The 17,387-nt window shown below is 48.4% G+C and overlaps 1 protein-coding gene across 1 annotated transcript in view; it reads left to right on the forward strand.

Annotated features, from left to right (window-relative positions):
- LOC311630982 (xanthine dehydrogenase/oxidase-like) overlaps positions 1–17,387 on the forward strand; it is a gene marked incomplete at its 5' end in the record, with an annotated part of 57,000 nt that overhangs the window by 15,515 nt on the left and 24,098 nt on the right. The window contains 11 exons of the mRNA XM_084900659.1: positions 626–694; positions 991–1,077; positions 2,186–2,327; positions 4,503–4,595; positions 5,186–5,337; positions 6,756–6,849; positions 8,096–8,205; positions 10,311–10,495; positions 11,978–12,152; positions 13,613–13,696; positions 15,505–15,674. Coding sequence (XP_084756785.1) covers positions 626–694; positions 991–1,077; positions 2,186–2,327; positions 4,503–4,595; positions 5,186–5,337; positions 6,756–6,849; positions 8,096–8,205; positions 10,311–10,495; positions 11,978–12,152; positions 13,613–13,696; positions 15,505–15,674 — 1,361 coding nt within the window. The remainder of the gene's footprint in view (positions 1–625; positions 695–990; positions 1,078–2,185; positions 2,328–4,502; positions 4,596–5,185; positions 5,338–6,755; positions 6,850–8,095; positions 8,206–10,310; positions 10,496–11,977; positions 12,153–13,612; positions 13,697–15,504; positions 15,675–17,387) is intronic.

Consider the following 17,387-nt stretch of genomic DNA (forward strand, 5'->3'; position numbering starts at 1 on the left):
TGAGTGACCAGGCCGTCAGGGGAGGGCAGTTGGGGGTGGCCAGGCCTGCAGGGTGGGATAGTTAGGGGCCACCAGGCCTGCAGGGAAGGGCAGTTAGGGGTGACCAGGCTAGCAGGATAGGGCAGTTAGAAGCTATCAGGCCAGTGAGGTAGGGCAGGTAGGGACAATCAGGCTGGCAAGCAGAAGCAGATAGGGGCAATCAGGCAGGCAGGGAGGCTGGGGAGCAGTTGGGAGCCAGCAGTCCTGGAATGTGAGAGGGATCCCAGATTGGAGAGGGTGCAGGCTGGACTGAGGGACATAGGGCCTCTAGTGTTTTGATAAAATCGGAGGACTTATCTTTATGGAGAAATGCTCTTAACATTAAGTTTCCCTGCTGTTTCTAGGAGAGATTTTATGTGTTTATTCACAAGTTATTTAATCAATATTAACCAAGCAAGAGGAAGTAGGTAAAGGAGAGGTCTCACCTCTATGCAAAGGCAAATGGATGGGACAGGCTATTTACTGATACCATGGATGCTGAGTAGGTATCAGAGCTGGATTTAACTGGAAATTAATAATGTACATTCTTCAGCTTCTGTCAAACTCTTTGCAAATATTTGTGTGTGAATGTTGGTCATCTCTATAGGATGGTGGGTGCTGTGCAGGGAATGCGGACAACCAAAACTGCTGCATGAACCAGAAGAAAGACCACACAGTAAGTGGGCCCTTCTCTCCCTGGAAATCTGGGGGCCAATCGCACTTCAAAGGAGCCAGTGGTCTTGCTCCACACTCTTGGCAAGGGTGGCTGGAAGAGGAAACAGTTAAGCCTAAACTGAGAGGGTGGTGACTATGCACTTTGCTTTGGGTTCTCTGGCAAGACCTTCTGGTTCCTGCATCCAGGAGCTGCCTGGGGGTTGTGATCAAGCTTGCTTGGACCTAGGGCTGCATTGGTGCTATGGGGCATTTCAACAGGCATAAACTGTACCACACCTCTGTTCCCTTTCCCAGCAGATCACCCCCTCTCCGTGTTTATTCAACCCAGAGGAGTTCATGCCCTTGGATCCTACCCAGGAGCCCATCTTCCCACCAGAGTTGCTGGTAGGTGATGCTCTAAGTAAAGGCCCATCGAGGCTCTGTGCCAGGAGCTCCTGGAGACCTGCTTTATTTCATACCCCCTGGGAATATTGTCTTCTTCTTGTCCTTCAGGTCTCAGCCTGAATTTGCCTTGTTTTCTCTGACACCCAGGGGACAAGTCCCTCTTTCATGTGCTCCCATAGGGACCCACATTTCTCTCCTTTTCACACGTGTCACTCTGAGGACAGGAAGTGGATTTCTCTGGAGCCCTGTGTATCTGACGTGCTACAGAAGTATCTGCTGGCCTCCTGGCTAAATCTAATGCCCAAACCCCCCAAGCAAATAGTCCATTTAATAAACAAACAAACAAACAAACAAGCAAGCAAAGCTGTATTCAAAGGATAAACCCAAGGCCTGTAGCTCTGCTTTAAGGACACCTCTCACACTCTTTCTTCTCTTGATGATTTAGTTCCTTCGCTCCAACATATGTGGTGAGGAGAATCAAGCCACCCTCAGAGCTCCTCATGTGCAGATTTCCCTGGGGCTGTTGACACATGAGGACTCCCTGAGTTCAAGGGCCAGAGAGAAGGGCTGTGCAGCAGGCTGCCAGCACATCCTCCTCTAGATTGTGCAACCTTGAGACCATCATGTGATTTTGGGGTTTTCTTCCCCAGCACCACCCCTCCCCCATGCACTGGGACCAGCTCTGCATTGCATTCCCTTTGACCATCCTTCCTTTGCTACCCTGGCTCCACCCACACGTTGTCCACTGCTCCTCCTGAAGATAGTGGGGACAGTCCAGGTTGCCTTGTGGCTAGTGACCTTTGGCAGGTCACATGACTTCCTTAGGTTTTTCCCTCCCCTGTACAAGAGGCGGCTCATAATGCCTCCTTCACTGAGTCTTCTGATGGCTCAATGAGCTAATGTATATAAGAGTTGTAAGCTAGTTCACGCCTCCATCCATGTAGTTTTTCACCCTTGTCTTTGACAAGTGTTTTCATTCTGAAGTCAGTAATAAGCAAGTCCACAGAAGAGTTGATCCCACTGTAACCCCGGAGTGAGGACCATGGGAACAGCGGTGGGAATGGAGTGGGGAGAAGGAGATGGCTCATTGGAAAACGGTATTTTCCAGAGGCTGAAAGACGAACCTCAGAAGCAGTTGCGTTTTGAAGGGGAGCGTGTGACCTGGATCCAGGTCTCCACCCTGAAGGAACTACTGGACTTCAAGGCACAGCACCCTGAGGCCAAGCTGGTGGTGGGGAACACGGAGATCGGTAAGGGCCTGGGGTGGCCCGGGGCCTGCCAGGGGTTCGGGATCCACGGAGGAACCCTGGGCTCTTGAACTTATATAAAACTCCTGGCTTTGGAGACCTGTTTTCACCCCTTGTTAGCTGTGGGTCCTCAGAAAAATGTCTCCTCCCTTGCTCTCATTTTCCCGTTCCATGTGTGGGGTTAATAATGCCTCCTTCAAGAGTTGTCCTGAGTATTAACTGAGATCCTTGTTGACTGTTTTCTACAGACACTTATAAAGTGCCAGCTGTGTGCCAGGGACCCTGGGAGGGACTGGGTGTCAGGATGAACTGGACACAGTTCCTTCCCTTGCATGTCTCAAGGTCGGAGGCAGGAGGGAGCCATGTAGGTAAACGGTCCAGGCTGGTGCCTGATGGATGCCAGGGGTTCTGGACATGTCACTCTCCTCTCCACCCTTTTCTGGGGGTGTTGTGATAAGGCAAAGAGAGGAGATGTTCAAGGGTGTTCGCTTATGTTGCCCATGACCATGACTACCTGTCCTGGTAGTGCCTCCACCAGGCACTTGAGGCCCACAATAAGCCAGCAGGTCAGTGGGACTTGAGCTGTGCAGCTCTCCTGGTGCGTGAAGGGCCTGGAGCAGAGGTGCCCAAAGCCGTGCTCATCTCTATCCATTTCTAAGCCTGGCTTGGCCCATCTCTACTTTGCTGGTTCCCAGGCCCAGAGAGGACAGAAGGAGAAGATGGTGGCAGAGCTGAGGTCTGCCACAGAGGACCTCTGGTTTTGGGGAAACCTGACATACTTTGAAGCAGCCAAATCCAGCCTGTGGGAGATTCATGGGTCTGGTTCTGGAAGGATTCTGGGTTCTGGTTGGTTCTGTGGCCACAGAAAAGAGAGATTGGCTCGGTTCTGTGCTGATGGAGCTGGCTATGCCCTGTGAGCATGTGTGTGGTACAGAGTCCCCAGCCAGTTTTGTGACACCTGGATGGCAGGGTGGCCCGGGAGATCTGCCTCAGGTGATGCGATCCTCTGGCCCCTATAGCCAGGGTCCCGGGTAGCATGAGTTAAGATGGAGAATGACTGAATGGAAGAATCTTCAAGATCATTTGACATCTGACAGATTCCTTGCCATGAGCCATAACCATCCTGAGCCAAGTCGGATTCTTAGAGAAAGGAATTCCCCCAAATTTTATAAGCTTCCAGTTAAAAATAATTTTTTAAAAAATATATATTTATTGATTTCAGAGAGGAAAGGAGAGGGAGAGAGAAACAGAAACATCAATGATGAGAGAAAATCATCATTCTCCTGCATGCCCCCCACTGAGGACCGAGCCCACAACCCAGGCATGTGTCTTGGCTGGAATCAAATCTGGAATCCTTCAGTCCACAGGCTGACGCTGTATCCACTGAGCCAAACTTGCTAGGCCTAGAAATAATTTTTTAAGATCACTCCATGGGCTCCACCTCCTCCTTCCTTATACAGACCCTACAGAGTAACCACCTACAGCTGGGGCAGGTGTTGGGGAAGCTGAGTGTACAGAGAAACTTAAGACTTTCTGTCTCCATCTGCATCCTTTGTCCTGGGAGCTGGTATTCAGACAGGCCAGACTCTCCACAGCCTGGGCTGCCTTCGGAAATCCCAAAGGGCATGTGAGAGGGAGGACTTGGGACGATGCACAGTCATTTCCTTTTCACCTTTTCCCTCTATTGCCCCAGTCCCCTGCGCACCCCGCCTCCCCCCAGTCGAGGCTGGGAGAGGTGCTGGGTAACTGAGTCTGAGGAATGGGGCCAGTTTGTCCATAGAGTTTCTACCTTGATTAGCCGATTTGAAGTTTTTCTCTCAGTCAACTTTACTTTTTCTCTGAATGTTAAACTTTCGTGTCATTATTAGTTATATTATATCTCATAATAGCTCAAGTACTGAAATCTGCCCATGCCTAGCTGTGTAACTTGGGCAAGAAACTTAGCCTCCCTGTGCCTCCGATTCTTGAGCTATAAACAGAGAAAATCAGAGCATCCTCCAGGCCTGCTGTGAGGATTAAATGAGATAAAATACGTAGTGCTTAGGAGAGTTACTGACATACTTTAATGTCCCGTGTTTTCTAACATTGCTCCTAAACACACACACACACACACACACACACACACACACACACACACACCTACAAACCCCTAACTTCAGGCTATCTGTTTCCCTCGAGGCATTGAGATGAAGTTTAAGAACAAGCTGTTTCCTTTGATCATCAGCCCAGCCTGGATCCCTGAGCTGAATTTTGTGGAGCGCGGCCCGGAGGGTAAGGGAGGTTCACCCGGGCCCCCAGAGGGGCTGAGATGCTGGGATGAGTCCCATTGGGGGATGGAGCTTCTAGGACAACCTCCCCTTTGGGTCTGGTTGCCACCTACTTATTCTGAAGCCAAGCTACACAGGGGAAGGGACAACCTTCACCACCTTTCTCCATCATGGTAGGCATCAGTGGGCGAGGGCTGTGAGATCTCCAATAGTATTCTCAATCCTGGCTACACCTTAGAATCACTCACGGGGTCAGGGGCCCAGGGTGGGCAGCTGTGCTTGGGTGCTTTAGAAAAAATATATTCCAGGACTTTGCCCACAGAAACCTGATTTTATTTAGTGGAGAACTGCTAGCTTAGTGAAAGAACACTCTGGTTGTAGGACAAGAGGCCTGGGGTTGAGTCTGGGAATCTTTCAATAGCTGTGTGGTGTTGGGTGAGTCCCTTAACCTCTCTAGGCAAACCTTTCTTCATCGGGTTAAGGATGAGAGTCCTGGTGCAGCCTCACTAGGTTGCTGAAAAGCTTGAGACTCTGTGTCTGAAGGTTTTTTCTGTGCTGGGCAGTGGGTCGCTTATCCTGAGCACGTGTTCCCAGGTATCTCCTTTGGAGCCGCTTGCCCTCTGGACTCTGTGGAAAAGACCCTGAAAGATGCTGTTGCCGAGCTTCCTGCCCACAAGACAGAGGTGTTCAGAGGCGTCCTGGAGCAGATGCGCTGGTTTGCCGGAAAGCAGGTCAAGTCTGTGGCGGTGAGTCCAGGCACATAGGCCTCGAGGCCCAGGGGACAGGGCCTTCCGTCACACCAGGAGCCTCACACTTGAATGGGTAGAACTGCCTGAGTGTTTCTTAAAGATGCAGATTCCTGAGCCCTGCCTCCGAGATGCTGGCCTGGAAGGGCTGTGTGGAGCCTGTAGGTGCTGCTGATGCAGGTGGTCTGTGGGCCACTCCAGGTGACACTTGGACTCAGTCTTCTCCATGAGGTTGGAGAGATGGGGCTCCTGCTCACCCCCTGCCCCTTTCTGATTGGCCCAGGCTTTCAGAAGGTCGACAAGGGATGAGTTAGAGAACAGACAAATCAGGGAGGGGCATAGCCTTTCTGCCCTGGGTTAAAACCAGAGGTAGAACTCCTGAGAGGAGGGAGGGCTCCACCTGCTGGCTGTCACAGTCAGCCTTCGGATTAAACCCCAGACATTCCCATACAGTGCCATTTGAGGGTCATGATTTTTTATGGTGTTGGGAAGAAAGCTCTCCCTTCTATTCTGTTTTTTAAAAATGGTTTAAAAAAAATAAATAAAACAAAATAGCCGAGGCTGGTTTGGCTCAATGGATAGAGTGTCGGCTTGGGGATTGAAAGGTCCTGGGTTCGATTCCAGTCAAGGGCATGTACCTTGGTTGCGGGCATATCCCCAGTGGGGGGTGTGCAAGAGGCAGCTGATCGATGACTCTCTCTCATCGATGTTTCTAACTCTCTCCCTTCCTCTCTGTACAAAATCAATAAAATATATTTTAAAAAAATGAAGCAAAATAATCCACTCCATTCTCTACACCTTACCTCAAGACCCAATCACTTCTGGGTGAAGATGAGGAGATATAAACAAGCAATCTCTACCGAGGCCCCAGCTCAGCGGGCATCTACTCCCAGGGAGAACTTGTTTTCTTCCTGCAGCTGCTTTCCCCCTCTTTCCCGTAGTGAGCACCCTGGGTCTGGTTCTCCCAACGTTCTTTGCCAAGTTTCCAGGAAGCTCAGGTCCAATTAGAACAAATCATTCATCCTCAAATCTTCCTCCTCTTTGTCCTTGAACTTTATCTACTATTTCTGCTGTATTATGGCTTCTGTGATAAGCCACCTTAGCTCTTTCAGAAAAAAGTTGGGTGACATTAAGCACTTGACTTTCAATGGGTCGACTCAGGCTAACTGAGGGAGGTACACTGACTGCTACATTTCAGAGCTGGGCCCCAATGCCAGGCGGTCAGATCTAATGTTTCGCACGATGTTCGATGTTCTGACTGTGGAGTTCTCACTGCACCGGGCTGTGTCTCCAGAGGCTGGAGGTCGGGCCTCCCTCCACAGATGACACCTGTCATCCTCCTGCCCTGCATTTGGGAGCCAGCTGGGTGAGCACCGGTTTCAGGCTGGGTTCTCACGCACACTCTCTGCTTGTCCTAGTCTATCGGAGGGAACATCATTAACGCCAGCCCCATCTCCGACCTCAACCCGGTGTTTATGGCCAGCAGGGCCAAGATGACCATCGTGTCCAGAGGTGAGCTGCCTCGTGCAGAGGGTCCTGGGGGAGAAAAGTCTCACAAGATGGGTTACTCCTGGAGAGACAGAGTCCAAGGACCTATGACCCCACTTTTCTACGGTTTAGATTCCTGGAAACTACAAGGGATCACTCATGCTGGGGGCTAGGAGAGCTGGGCCACTTCTTTATTAAGAATTCACAGCAGGCTCTGTCCAGATGCCTTACCTAGTGAGATGCTGGAGCCAGAATGCACCAGCTCACCACAGTGGATTGCTGGGTGGTCAGTGTTTGTGAAACATGGCCGTTATGAAAAATTAAGGTATATAAGCGTGCAAGTTATATAAGACAGATTACATTAATGACATAGGGAATGAACACTCAAAATTCACCACTTGCTAGTTATTTTACTTCATTTTACTATTGTCTGTGCTGTTGAGGCTCCTTCCATCTATCTGTCTGCAGCGGAGATGCTATGTAGTGGTGCTAATCTGCATCCTTCCTTGTCAGAGGGGCCCCAGCACCTCCCCTGGGTTGATGACTTGCCAGGAGGACGCACAGGCTCAGTGTATAGTCATGCTCATGGCTAAGACTCACTACAGAAGGAGGAATCAGCACAGGGAAAGGCACACGGAGCAAAGTCCAGTGGAAATCTGACATAGCTGCCAGGGCCTCCCAGCGGATCACACAGGAGGCGCTTGACTCCCCCCGCAGCAAGCTCCCCATGAGAAGTGCAGGCCACCAGGGAACTCGTTAGGGGCTCAGCACCCAGAGGTCTAACTGGGGGCTGGCCACACAGGTCTGCCTGGTACATAACAGAGTCTAGAGGTGTTCTGCATAAACCGTGTTGTTTTTACAAACTGTGAGCCATTCTTATCAGGGAATGCTAGGAACCCTCTGCAGACCCACATACCCAGAGGACACCAGTGGCTCACCTTGTAAACAGGCCTTGCAGAGGGCCTGCTGACTCAACTCTGCCACGCTTTTTCTAGCTCCACATCAGTAAAGTCATTCTGGTAGCTTGAAATGAGCTCTGGGAGTTTTTATATCATAAACAGAAGCAAACCAAGGCTATACCCCAAGTAGCTGATGGTTAACCATTCACCAGCGCACCATTGCTGAAGGATTTCAGATGGAGGGCCTTGACCCCAGCTGAGCCATCCATTCCCTTTGACTGTGGGCATCAGAGACCCAGATGCAGAAGCCCACTGGCCGGGTTGTCCTGGGCCTTCTCACATCAGTCCATCTTTATCTTGCCTCTGTACAGACACCAGGAGAACGGTTCCGATGGACCACACCTTCTTCCCTGCCTACAGAAAGACACTGCTAAGTCCAGAAGAGATACTGCTTTCCATTGAGATCCCCTACAGCAGGAAGGTAAGATGCTGGGCCCGAATCACTCCTACACCCACCAGGCTCCAGACAAGGAGAGCAGAGTTGGCCTCAGGACCAACCTTAGCATCTCTCAACTGTAACACTGATGCTCTTGTCTCTGAACTTTGCCTTTGACCAGCCATTGTCTCTCTGGACAATGAGAAGTTTTAGGGTAGGGAGCATACCTCATGGACAGAAGCTAGATGTGTGATCCTAAGTGAGTCAGTTTACCTTTCTGAGCCCCAGTTTTCCCACCTGTGCAGTGGGCATGATGTTACCTACTGAGAAGTGGGCATGATGTTACCTACTGAGGACTGAAAAATAATTCTGTAGGTTCCTGGTGGAGCTGGTAAGTAGCAACACAGTTTCAAGGGCACAACCTGCTGGCGAGTATTCCTCCCCAGGTCAGAGGAGACTCGATTTGGTCAGGTGAAGTGTGGGGCTTGTTTGCTAAGGGAAGCAGCTGCCTGTCAGTCAGACCTTCACATGCCAACCTTGTGCTTGACAAGGGTTTGCTCACTGACCTTGCTCTGGGTAGATGACGGTTCCAGCTTGTTCAGCAGATCAGGGTGCCTCTGGCCGCCTTGCTCTTGTTCCTTGGGACCTGTGGTGGCTTCACCTGGCGTGACTCTCGCCTCTCTCAGCAGCACATCATTCCGTAATGGGCCTTGTAGAAAGACAGAAGCTGGAGAACCAGCAATAAGAGAGCATATTAAGAGTTTTCCACAGCTACTGTTTGAGTGTTACAAGGAGTATTTCATCCTGGCTAATTTTAACCTTTTTAAGGAAAATGCTAATTAAATTAGAGCAATTACATCAATGAGGTGGTTTCTTAATGGTGTTCTAACTCCTCCTTATAGACCATTTTGATTCCTAGAATTTTGTATTTCACAGATTGGTAAAAAAGAAAAAAAAAAGAAAAGAAAAAAAAGTTAAATTATGCAGTTGGGAAAGGAGGCAAGAACAGGCATAGAACTGCTCAGTGTTTATTTTGCCAGACAAGGGACATAAAATATCTCTCCTTAAAGAAAGGACATGTTAACACCCAGGATTAGGAGGGATTTCTCAAGGAAGAACAATTGAGCTGACACTGACATTTTCTGGCAGCCCAGTGAACACGTCACAGGGGACTGGCGCAGCCATGGACCAGCTGGAACCTGTGTCCCATGACCAAGTTCAAGGACTGGGCTCATGGCCCCAGGGCCTGTCTGACACCAGGAAGAGGAACCAGCTTTAGCATCAGGAGGGGACTCTATGGCTTCTTCAAACAAAAGCCTGTGGTCATTTCGGACCTTAGCAGTGGGTCTCCTGCTTTCTCCAACAGCCCTTCCCTTACACCTCCCCGCTGGGAGGTGGATCTGAGTTTGTGCTGCCAGAGTGAGTTCGAACCTCAAGCAGAACCTGACACAGAGAGGGCTGGATAGCACAGGGTCCTTACCTGGAAAGCAACTCATACTTTCCTCCTGTCCCCAAAGACAGAGCTGGCTAGACCCAGGACATGGGTGATCAAAGCACAGAGGCAGCCACTGCCTCATAGTGTGGTTCGTTCTTTTGGCCAGGAGGCCAGATTTCTAAGCACTGCCCGTAGACTGGTGGGAGAGCTGGTTAGGGAGCCAGTGAGGAGGCTGCAAGCTGCAGGCTGTTTCTAACACTCATGGGCATTTCTCTGTATCTGCTTGAGAGGTAGTCTGGTCAACAGAGGTTCTGGCACAGCCCCTGAGAGGCTGTGTGCTCTGATATTGGGCACCAGAGTGGGGAAGGTTCTCAGGCCTGAGGGGTCTTGGAGGAGACTTGGTGAAAACACTCTTACTTCTTTCCACTGTTGGATTGAGAGCACCCCATTCTCCTTTGTCCCCGACTTTGTTTCCTGACTAATAGGGAGAAACCATGACCCTCCCAGATTTGGAGAATGCTATCTGGAACTTCTGAAAATGTGATGGTTAAGCCTCAATCATTGATCCCTGTCACCAGCTCCTTGCTGATGTGCCATGGTATTTTCTCCTCACCTTACCTCACCTGAACTCACCTCATATCCCGTGTTTCAGGCTCACCATTTGCAGTCCTTGCAAGACAGGGTGGGAAACTCTTGCATTCCTGTTCTCTTTCAGGGCGAGTTTTTCTCAGCATTTAAGCAGGCCTCCCGGAGAGACGATGACAAAGCCAAGGTGACCTGTGGCATGAGAGTCCTATTCCAGCCAGGAACCACACAGGTGAAGGAGCTGGCCCTTTGCTATGGCGGAATGGCTGACAGAACCATCTCAGCCTTAAAGACTACTCGGAAGCAGCTGTCGAAGTAAGAGTTTACAGCAAAACAGTCCTGCTACTGCCCTATGCTGCTGCTCCTCCTCCTGTGCCTGTAACACCATTACTATTGCTGCTACTACTGCTATTAGCATGGTACTACTGCTGTGATTACTGCTATTATTAGTAGCATAATGACCAATAATATTGCTGCCACTGTACTATTACCATTGCTGCTCCTACTGCTACCATTGTTACTGCTATTACTAAAACTAACACAGCTACAACTATTATTACTACTAGAGGCCCAGCATACAAAATTTGTGCATAGAGGGAGGATCCCCTCAGCCCAGCCTGCATTCCTTTCAATCTGGGACCCCTTGGGGGATGTCCGACTGTCAACTGTTGATCTTGGGATTAGGCCAAAATTGACAGTCAGACATCCCTCTCACAATCCTAGACCGCTGGCTCCTAATCTCTCACCTGCCTGCCTGCATGGTGGCTTCTAACTGCTCCCTCCCCTGCTGCTCCCCTCCCCCCATGCCAGCCCGATTGCCCCCAACTGCTCCTCCTGCTGGCTTGGTCATCCCCATCTGCCCTCCCCTACAGGCCTGGTCACCCCTCAATGCCCCCCCGCCCCCCAGCCCAGTTGCCCGACACAGCTGGCTGTTCAGTTGTTTGGTCATCCCTCACTATCCTTTCTCTGGCCTGGTCATAGGCAGCCATCTTATGAGGGAGTAAGGGTTAATTTGCATATTACTTCTTTATTATATAGGATTGTTGCTTCTAGTGCTGTTACTCCTAGTAGTGGTATCACTGCTGTTGTGGTTACTATTTCTTTTACTACTACTATTACTACTAGTGCTTTTGCTATTACTGTTACTACTACTGATTCTTTTACAACTTCTATATTACTTCTGTTTTTACTACTACTATTCCTATTGCTTCCACCAGTACTACTACTAGCACTGCATCTGCTACTGCTAGTATTACTACTACCAGTATTGTTGCTGCCGCTAATGCTGGTATTGCTATTAATGCTATTACTAGTGCTATACTATTACTATGGCTACTACTGTCACTATAGGTACTATATGGGGGCAACTGAACCAAGCACTTCACTGGCACTGTCCTATGTAATCCTTTCCATACCTGTATGCATAGGTAGATCTTAATGTTGGAGTTTGGTTCCAATTCTTGGTTCCAACACTTACCAGATGGGTATAGGATTAAGTCAACCACGCCTTAGTTTTCTCACTAAGTATAAAAATGAGTAAAAAAATTTCCCTACTATATATTTTAATTTAAATTTAAAATGATGTTTCATAAAAAATACCTAGGACAGTGTAAGAACTTAATAGACTTAACTATTGTTTTTGCGGTCTTTTAAAATTGGATCTCTTTTTAAAGAGGAGAGAGCTGAGGCTCTAGGGAGTAAGCAACTTGCCTAAGTCTCTGAGCTGGATTTCCAACCGAGATTCACATGATTCTGGGGGCGGGATGGGAGCACTCTCTCACACCTGCTCTCTGGCAGTTTCTGGAACGAGAAGCTGCTGCACGAGGTGTGTGCAGGCCTGGTGGAAGAGCTATATCTGCCCCCTGATGCCCCGGGTGGCATGGTGGACTTCCGGCGCACACTCACCCTCAGCTTCTTCTTCAAGTTCTACCTGACGGTGCTTCAGAAGCTGGGCAAAGAGGACCCGAAAGATGTGAGTGTGGGTCTGGGTAAAGCATGGACTCTCTGTAGCACTTTTGTTTGGGAATTGGGTAGCTGGTGTAGGTGAGACAGTCCTGTGGACCAGGTCGTGAACTTGCTTCTTTCCTGTGGACATGAAAGGGCAGAGGAGCAAGGACCGGGGACATAGCCCAGGGAGCCACATGGAGATGGGATCCAACTGGGTGGCTGAGAGGCAGAGCCCTGGGCTGGGAGTCAGGGGCATGGGTTCTTGTTCCATCTGTGTCATTATCTCACGTGGGAACCTACATAGCTCACAACTTCAGGTTTCAGTTATAAAATATGCAAAAGGGGGGCAAGTAGACCAGATGATCCTTCAGCCATACAGCTGATACAACCATGGTTTTATAGTTGGAATGGGAGTGCAGAGAATGATGAGAATGTGGAGCGTGGAAGGAGAATTCAAAGTGGGGCTTCTCCAGCCATTGCAAGGATGTACATTCAGGAAAGGGGGCTGGCTGATGTGGACCCAGCTCCCCAGATGGTTTCACCAAGGAGCACTTACTTTGCATCTTTTAGACAGTAAGATTGCACTGGGCACCAGGGTGCAGCCGAGCATGGAGAGAGCATGATCAGTGAAGGCCAGTCTAGAGTGATAACTGCTGAGATGGAGCCTGAGGAGCAAAGGAGGGGAGGCTTCACAGGTGTGGGGACAGCAGAGCAAGTTCCTCTTTTGAAAATCGTCATGATTATATAAGTAATGTTTTCAGATTATATAAGTAATAAAGACTTATTGTAGAAAACTTTAAAAATACAGAATTGTATTAAAAAAACCACTCTCAGATCCCAGAGAAAAACCACTGCTAATAATTTGCTTCTTCCTCTGAACTTTCCCCTATATTTATCTGTCCATCTGTCTCATTCTGTTTGTCTACTTCATCTCTCTCTCTCTCTCTCACTATCTATCTCTCTCTCTCTGTCCTTCCTTCTATCCATCAATATATATATCATCTTAAGATCTTTTTTTTCTGGATATATCATTTCCTATATAAATTTGAGGTCATGCTGCATGCAGTTTTATTTTCCACTTGAGTCCTTTGGGATTATACAGTGAATATTTTCCATATCGTTAAATATTTCCCACAGAATTGAGGGGGGAAAGAAAGACTTTTTCAGGAAGGCTGGGAGGAGGATAGCCAACAGAGAGCAGCATGCTTAAAGGCAGGAAGGATGGAAGCCATTAGGTGTGTGGGAGGAAGTACGTGCCACTCATTACACAGGGGGCATGGTGGGGGCAGAGAGGCAGAGGCTGTGAGTGAATACTGCGCTCCCAGAGCCCACGGTCAGATGTTGAGACAGATCCAGCCAGCGTGAGAAGGAGTGTCCAATGAGGAGATGAGGGGAACAGTTGTTACCTTTATCAGTTGGGGGACAACCAAGGTTGGGGTCAATGATGGAATAGTCAAGGTCACCTCTGTTATCTTGCCTCCACAGAAATGTGGCCAACTGGACCCCACTTTTGCCAGTGCCACCTTCCTCTTTCAGAAAGACCCTCCGGCTGACGTCCAGATCTTCCAGGTGAGTGGAGACAGTGTGTGGCTAACATCAGGGCCTTGCAGAGTTCATCAGATGATGCTGACTATTGGCAAATGACTTACTTGAATTGCACGTAGGTGCTGAAAGCTCCGTACTGTTGTGCAAAAGTATCCAGGGAAGAAAATGGGAACTATGTTAATGTCAGTGAATCTATTTCCCCCCTTACGCATCTAAATTTCTCTCCTGGGATTACTTTCTTTGTTTATTTATTTTATTAAAATGAATTTCTTTATTGATTAAGGTATCACAATCCTCAACCCCCATTCCAACCCCACCCCCCACTCATGCCCCCACCCTCCTATTGTCCTTGACCACTGTTTAGGATCATATGTGTGCACATAAGTCCTTTGGTTGATTTCTCCCTTTTATCCCCACCCTGCCTTTGAGGTCCAACAGTTTGACCCATGGCTCCTTATCTCTGGGTCTGTTTTTGTTCATTAGTCTATTTTGTTTACCATTTCCCCTAGATGAGTGAGATTATATCCTATTGGACATATAAGAATAAAAAGTGAGACAAGCAATAATCATTATGCTGAAAGGCATATGAATTAGTCTGTAGTGAGCTTCTTTCTGGTCCTGGGATTACTTTCATCTTCACCTGCTCCTTAAAGGGAAATTTCCCTCCCATTTTATCTTTTCTGGCCCCTCTGTGGGACTAATATGCAGAGTCAGGAGTTCTCTGGATCATATAAACAAATAAAACAGAACAACAACAAAACCAACATTCTATCAATAGAAGTTTTTTGAGAGGTACTGGCTAAAGGGTCAATTTTCCTAGAAACATTTTGGATACTGTGGGCCAGATAGTCTGTGTTGTAACTCCTAAACTCTGTCATTCTAGCACAGCCAGAGGCAATATACAGATGAATGTGTAGTGTTCCAATAACACTTTAATTATCAAAACAGGCAGTGGTCATATTTGGCCCACAGGCCACAGTTCATCGGCCCCCGCACTAGAATGCAGTGGCTTAGTGCGTGAACTCTGGGGCCCAGCGCCCTAGACTGGAATCCAACTCTGGCATTTCATCACCATGGAAGCTTGTACAGGATCCTCAATTCCTTTGTGTCTTTGGGCAAGCCAATTTCTCCCACAATCTGATAATGTTGGTACCTCTTTCATGGGATAGTTCTGAGGATTCAATGCATGCGTAAAAGTAAATATTGTAGCTTAGGAAGTTCCTAGCATATAGTAAACGTTCAATAAATATTGGCCATTACCAGTTTTACTTAAAACATGAAACAGAATTTTATTATGAAATGAACTCGTTAGAACACTTTGAAAAATACAGAAAAAACTAAGGAAGAAAATATAAATCACTCCAAATCTTACCTCTAAGAGATAAATCTTATTTGTATACTTACCATTTTTATGTATATGCTATATTGATAACACATGCTCTTTTTTACTATGAAATTCAAATCATTGTTACATATACACATACACAGTGCTTTATGTCCTGTTACACTTAACACGCACTTCCTTCCTTCTGATGGAAATTCTTCAAAAGTATGTTTTCACATTTGCATACTATTCATTGTACCCAATCTCTAGTGAATGGACACTTAGGTTCCCCTCTTGTTTTTTCCCCCAGTCCTATGTGGGGTGATCCTGTGACCACCTTTCTGTTTCCTTCACCTGCTCCCCTCCTGCCCCTCTGTTCTCACTCCTTAGGGTTGCTTTGCCACCTGGCCTGAGACACCCCATGGTTTCCCTGGGCCTGTGGAAGAACAGTTTCTCTCTCTCTACCCCCGACACCAACTCAGCCTGACTGGTGGCCATGTCATTTCAGGAGGTGCCCAAGGATCAGTCTCAGGAGGACGTGGTGGGCCGGCCTCTGCCCCACCTGGCCTCGGCCATGCAGGCCTCTGGGGAGGCCGTGTACTGTGACGACATCCCTCGCTACGAGAATGAGCTGACCCTCCGGCTCGTCACCAGCACCCAGGCACACGCCAAGATCAAGTGAGTGTAGTAAATACACTAGGAGAGGGGGGCGCTGGGAGCAGCACTGGAGAGGTTCCCTTGTCAGTCCCGAGGGGAAAATGGGGATCATCTTAAAACTACAGCCTGGAGAGGAGCAGGAGAGGTTAGGGGATTGGGGATGCCAGGAGGGTGAAGGGTAGACTTGCAGAGATAAGCAGGAGCCAGATCAGCAAAGCCTTGGAGTTGCTGGGCAGAGAGATTACATTTGAGCTAAATAGCAATAACAAGCTGCTGAAAGGCCCTGAACAGGATCAGGTTAGATCTGCACTTTGGGAATGGGCTAAACTTCTATGTAAAATTAGAGAAGAACGTGAGTCCGCACTAACACAGCGTTAGAGTGAGGAACCTGGGATTGGATGCCTGCTCTGGTTCTTAGCAACCATGACGTTGGCCTGTGTGCCTAAGTTCTAAGTTCTCCCATTCATACTATTGTAGTATGTAATAGGATGCTTTTGTGAGGGTTAGTGATAGTGTCCACAAAGGGCCTAGCAGAAAATAGTCACTTGTAGCTGCCTGTGGAGCTTGGAGAGCCTGAACGGCAAGAATGCCACCTCTATGTTAATAATAATAAATTAATAATAATAGTAATGATTATAACAAACCCCTTAACATTTATATGGAACTTAATTACCAAATTTTGGTGCAAAGCATTTTATATATATTGGCTTCTTTATTCCTGACAATAATTCTACAGGCAGGTCCTATTATTCTCTCCATGTTCCAGATGAGGAAACTGAGGCCCAGGGAGGATAGCTGGCTTGCCCAGGTCACACAGTTGCTAAGTGGCAGAGACAGAGTTTGAAGCCAGGCAACATTAGCAACTGGGCTGTGCTGCCTCTAGGTGTTCAGGCTGGAGCCGGGAATTTCATTTCCCACTGAGCCCTAGAGACACATCCCGCTGAGCAGACCAGTGACGAGTGACCCTCCTTGGGTCTTACCATGGCATGGATGTGGGATCGGGTCTCCTTGTCATTGGTCTTTCCTCTGCTGGCACTCCTAGCCTAGGGAAAGATCGCAGAAATGGGAAACTCTTCCAGGTCCCTGAAAAAAGTTTGTTTAAGATGATATGGTTGCCAGCTGTGGGGTAAATTCATTTGCCTTTGCACTTGTCTTGAGTCCATATTGAGAATACCATGACATGCACTGTCTCCACTCAAAACAGCTTTGCTCTGTTCCAGGCATGTCTGAATGGGTTTGGGAAGGTGAGTTGGGGGGCTCTGAGGTAATGCAATGATGGGGCTCTCCCCACTGCCGGCACCTGGAAGGGAGTACAGTGGAGCATAAGTGGACCTGACATTGGCGCTCTTCACAACTCAACCTCAGTCCTATTCTCGCTACACTGCTCTCTGGCTGGGTGGCTTTGGACAAGCTCTTTAATTGTCCTGAGCCTGAGTTTCCCCAAATGTAAAGTGGGGAAAATGACAGTGACTTTCTGGAGCTCTGGAGAGGATTACCTATTTGAAAACTGGTTGGTACAGAGCAATTCCCATACCTTTCTCTATGGTGCCTCTGCTCTATGTCCCCATGGGGTCATGGGTCAGAGTGAGCGGGACACACTTCAGATTGTTATAACTGATGGACTCTCCATGCTTTCTCCCTTGGAGGCCTGAATTGTCTAATTATATCCGGGGTGCCCTAACATTCTGGGATAGCCTTGTGAATGTGGGGAGAGAAATTTGTCTGTGTGACAAT

Source organism: Pipistrellus hanaki (genome assembly GCF_964339955.1).
Source record: "Pipistrellus hanaki genome assembly, chromosome: 12".
Lineage (NCBI taxonomy): Eukaryota > Metazoa > Chordata > Mammalia > Chiroptera > Vespertilionidae > Pipistrellus > Pipistrellus hanaki.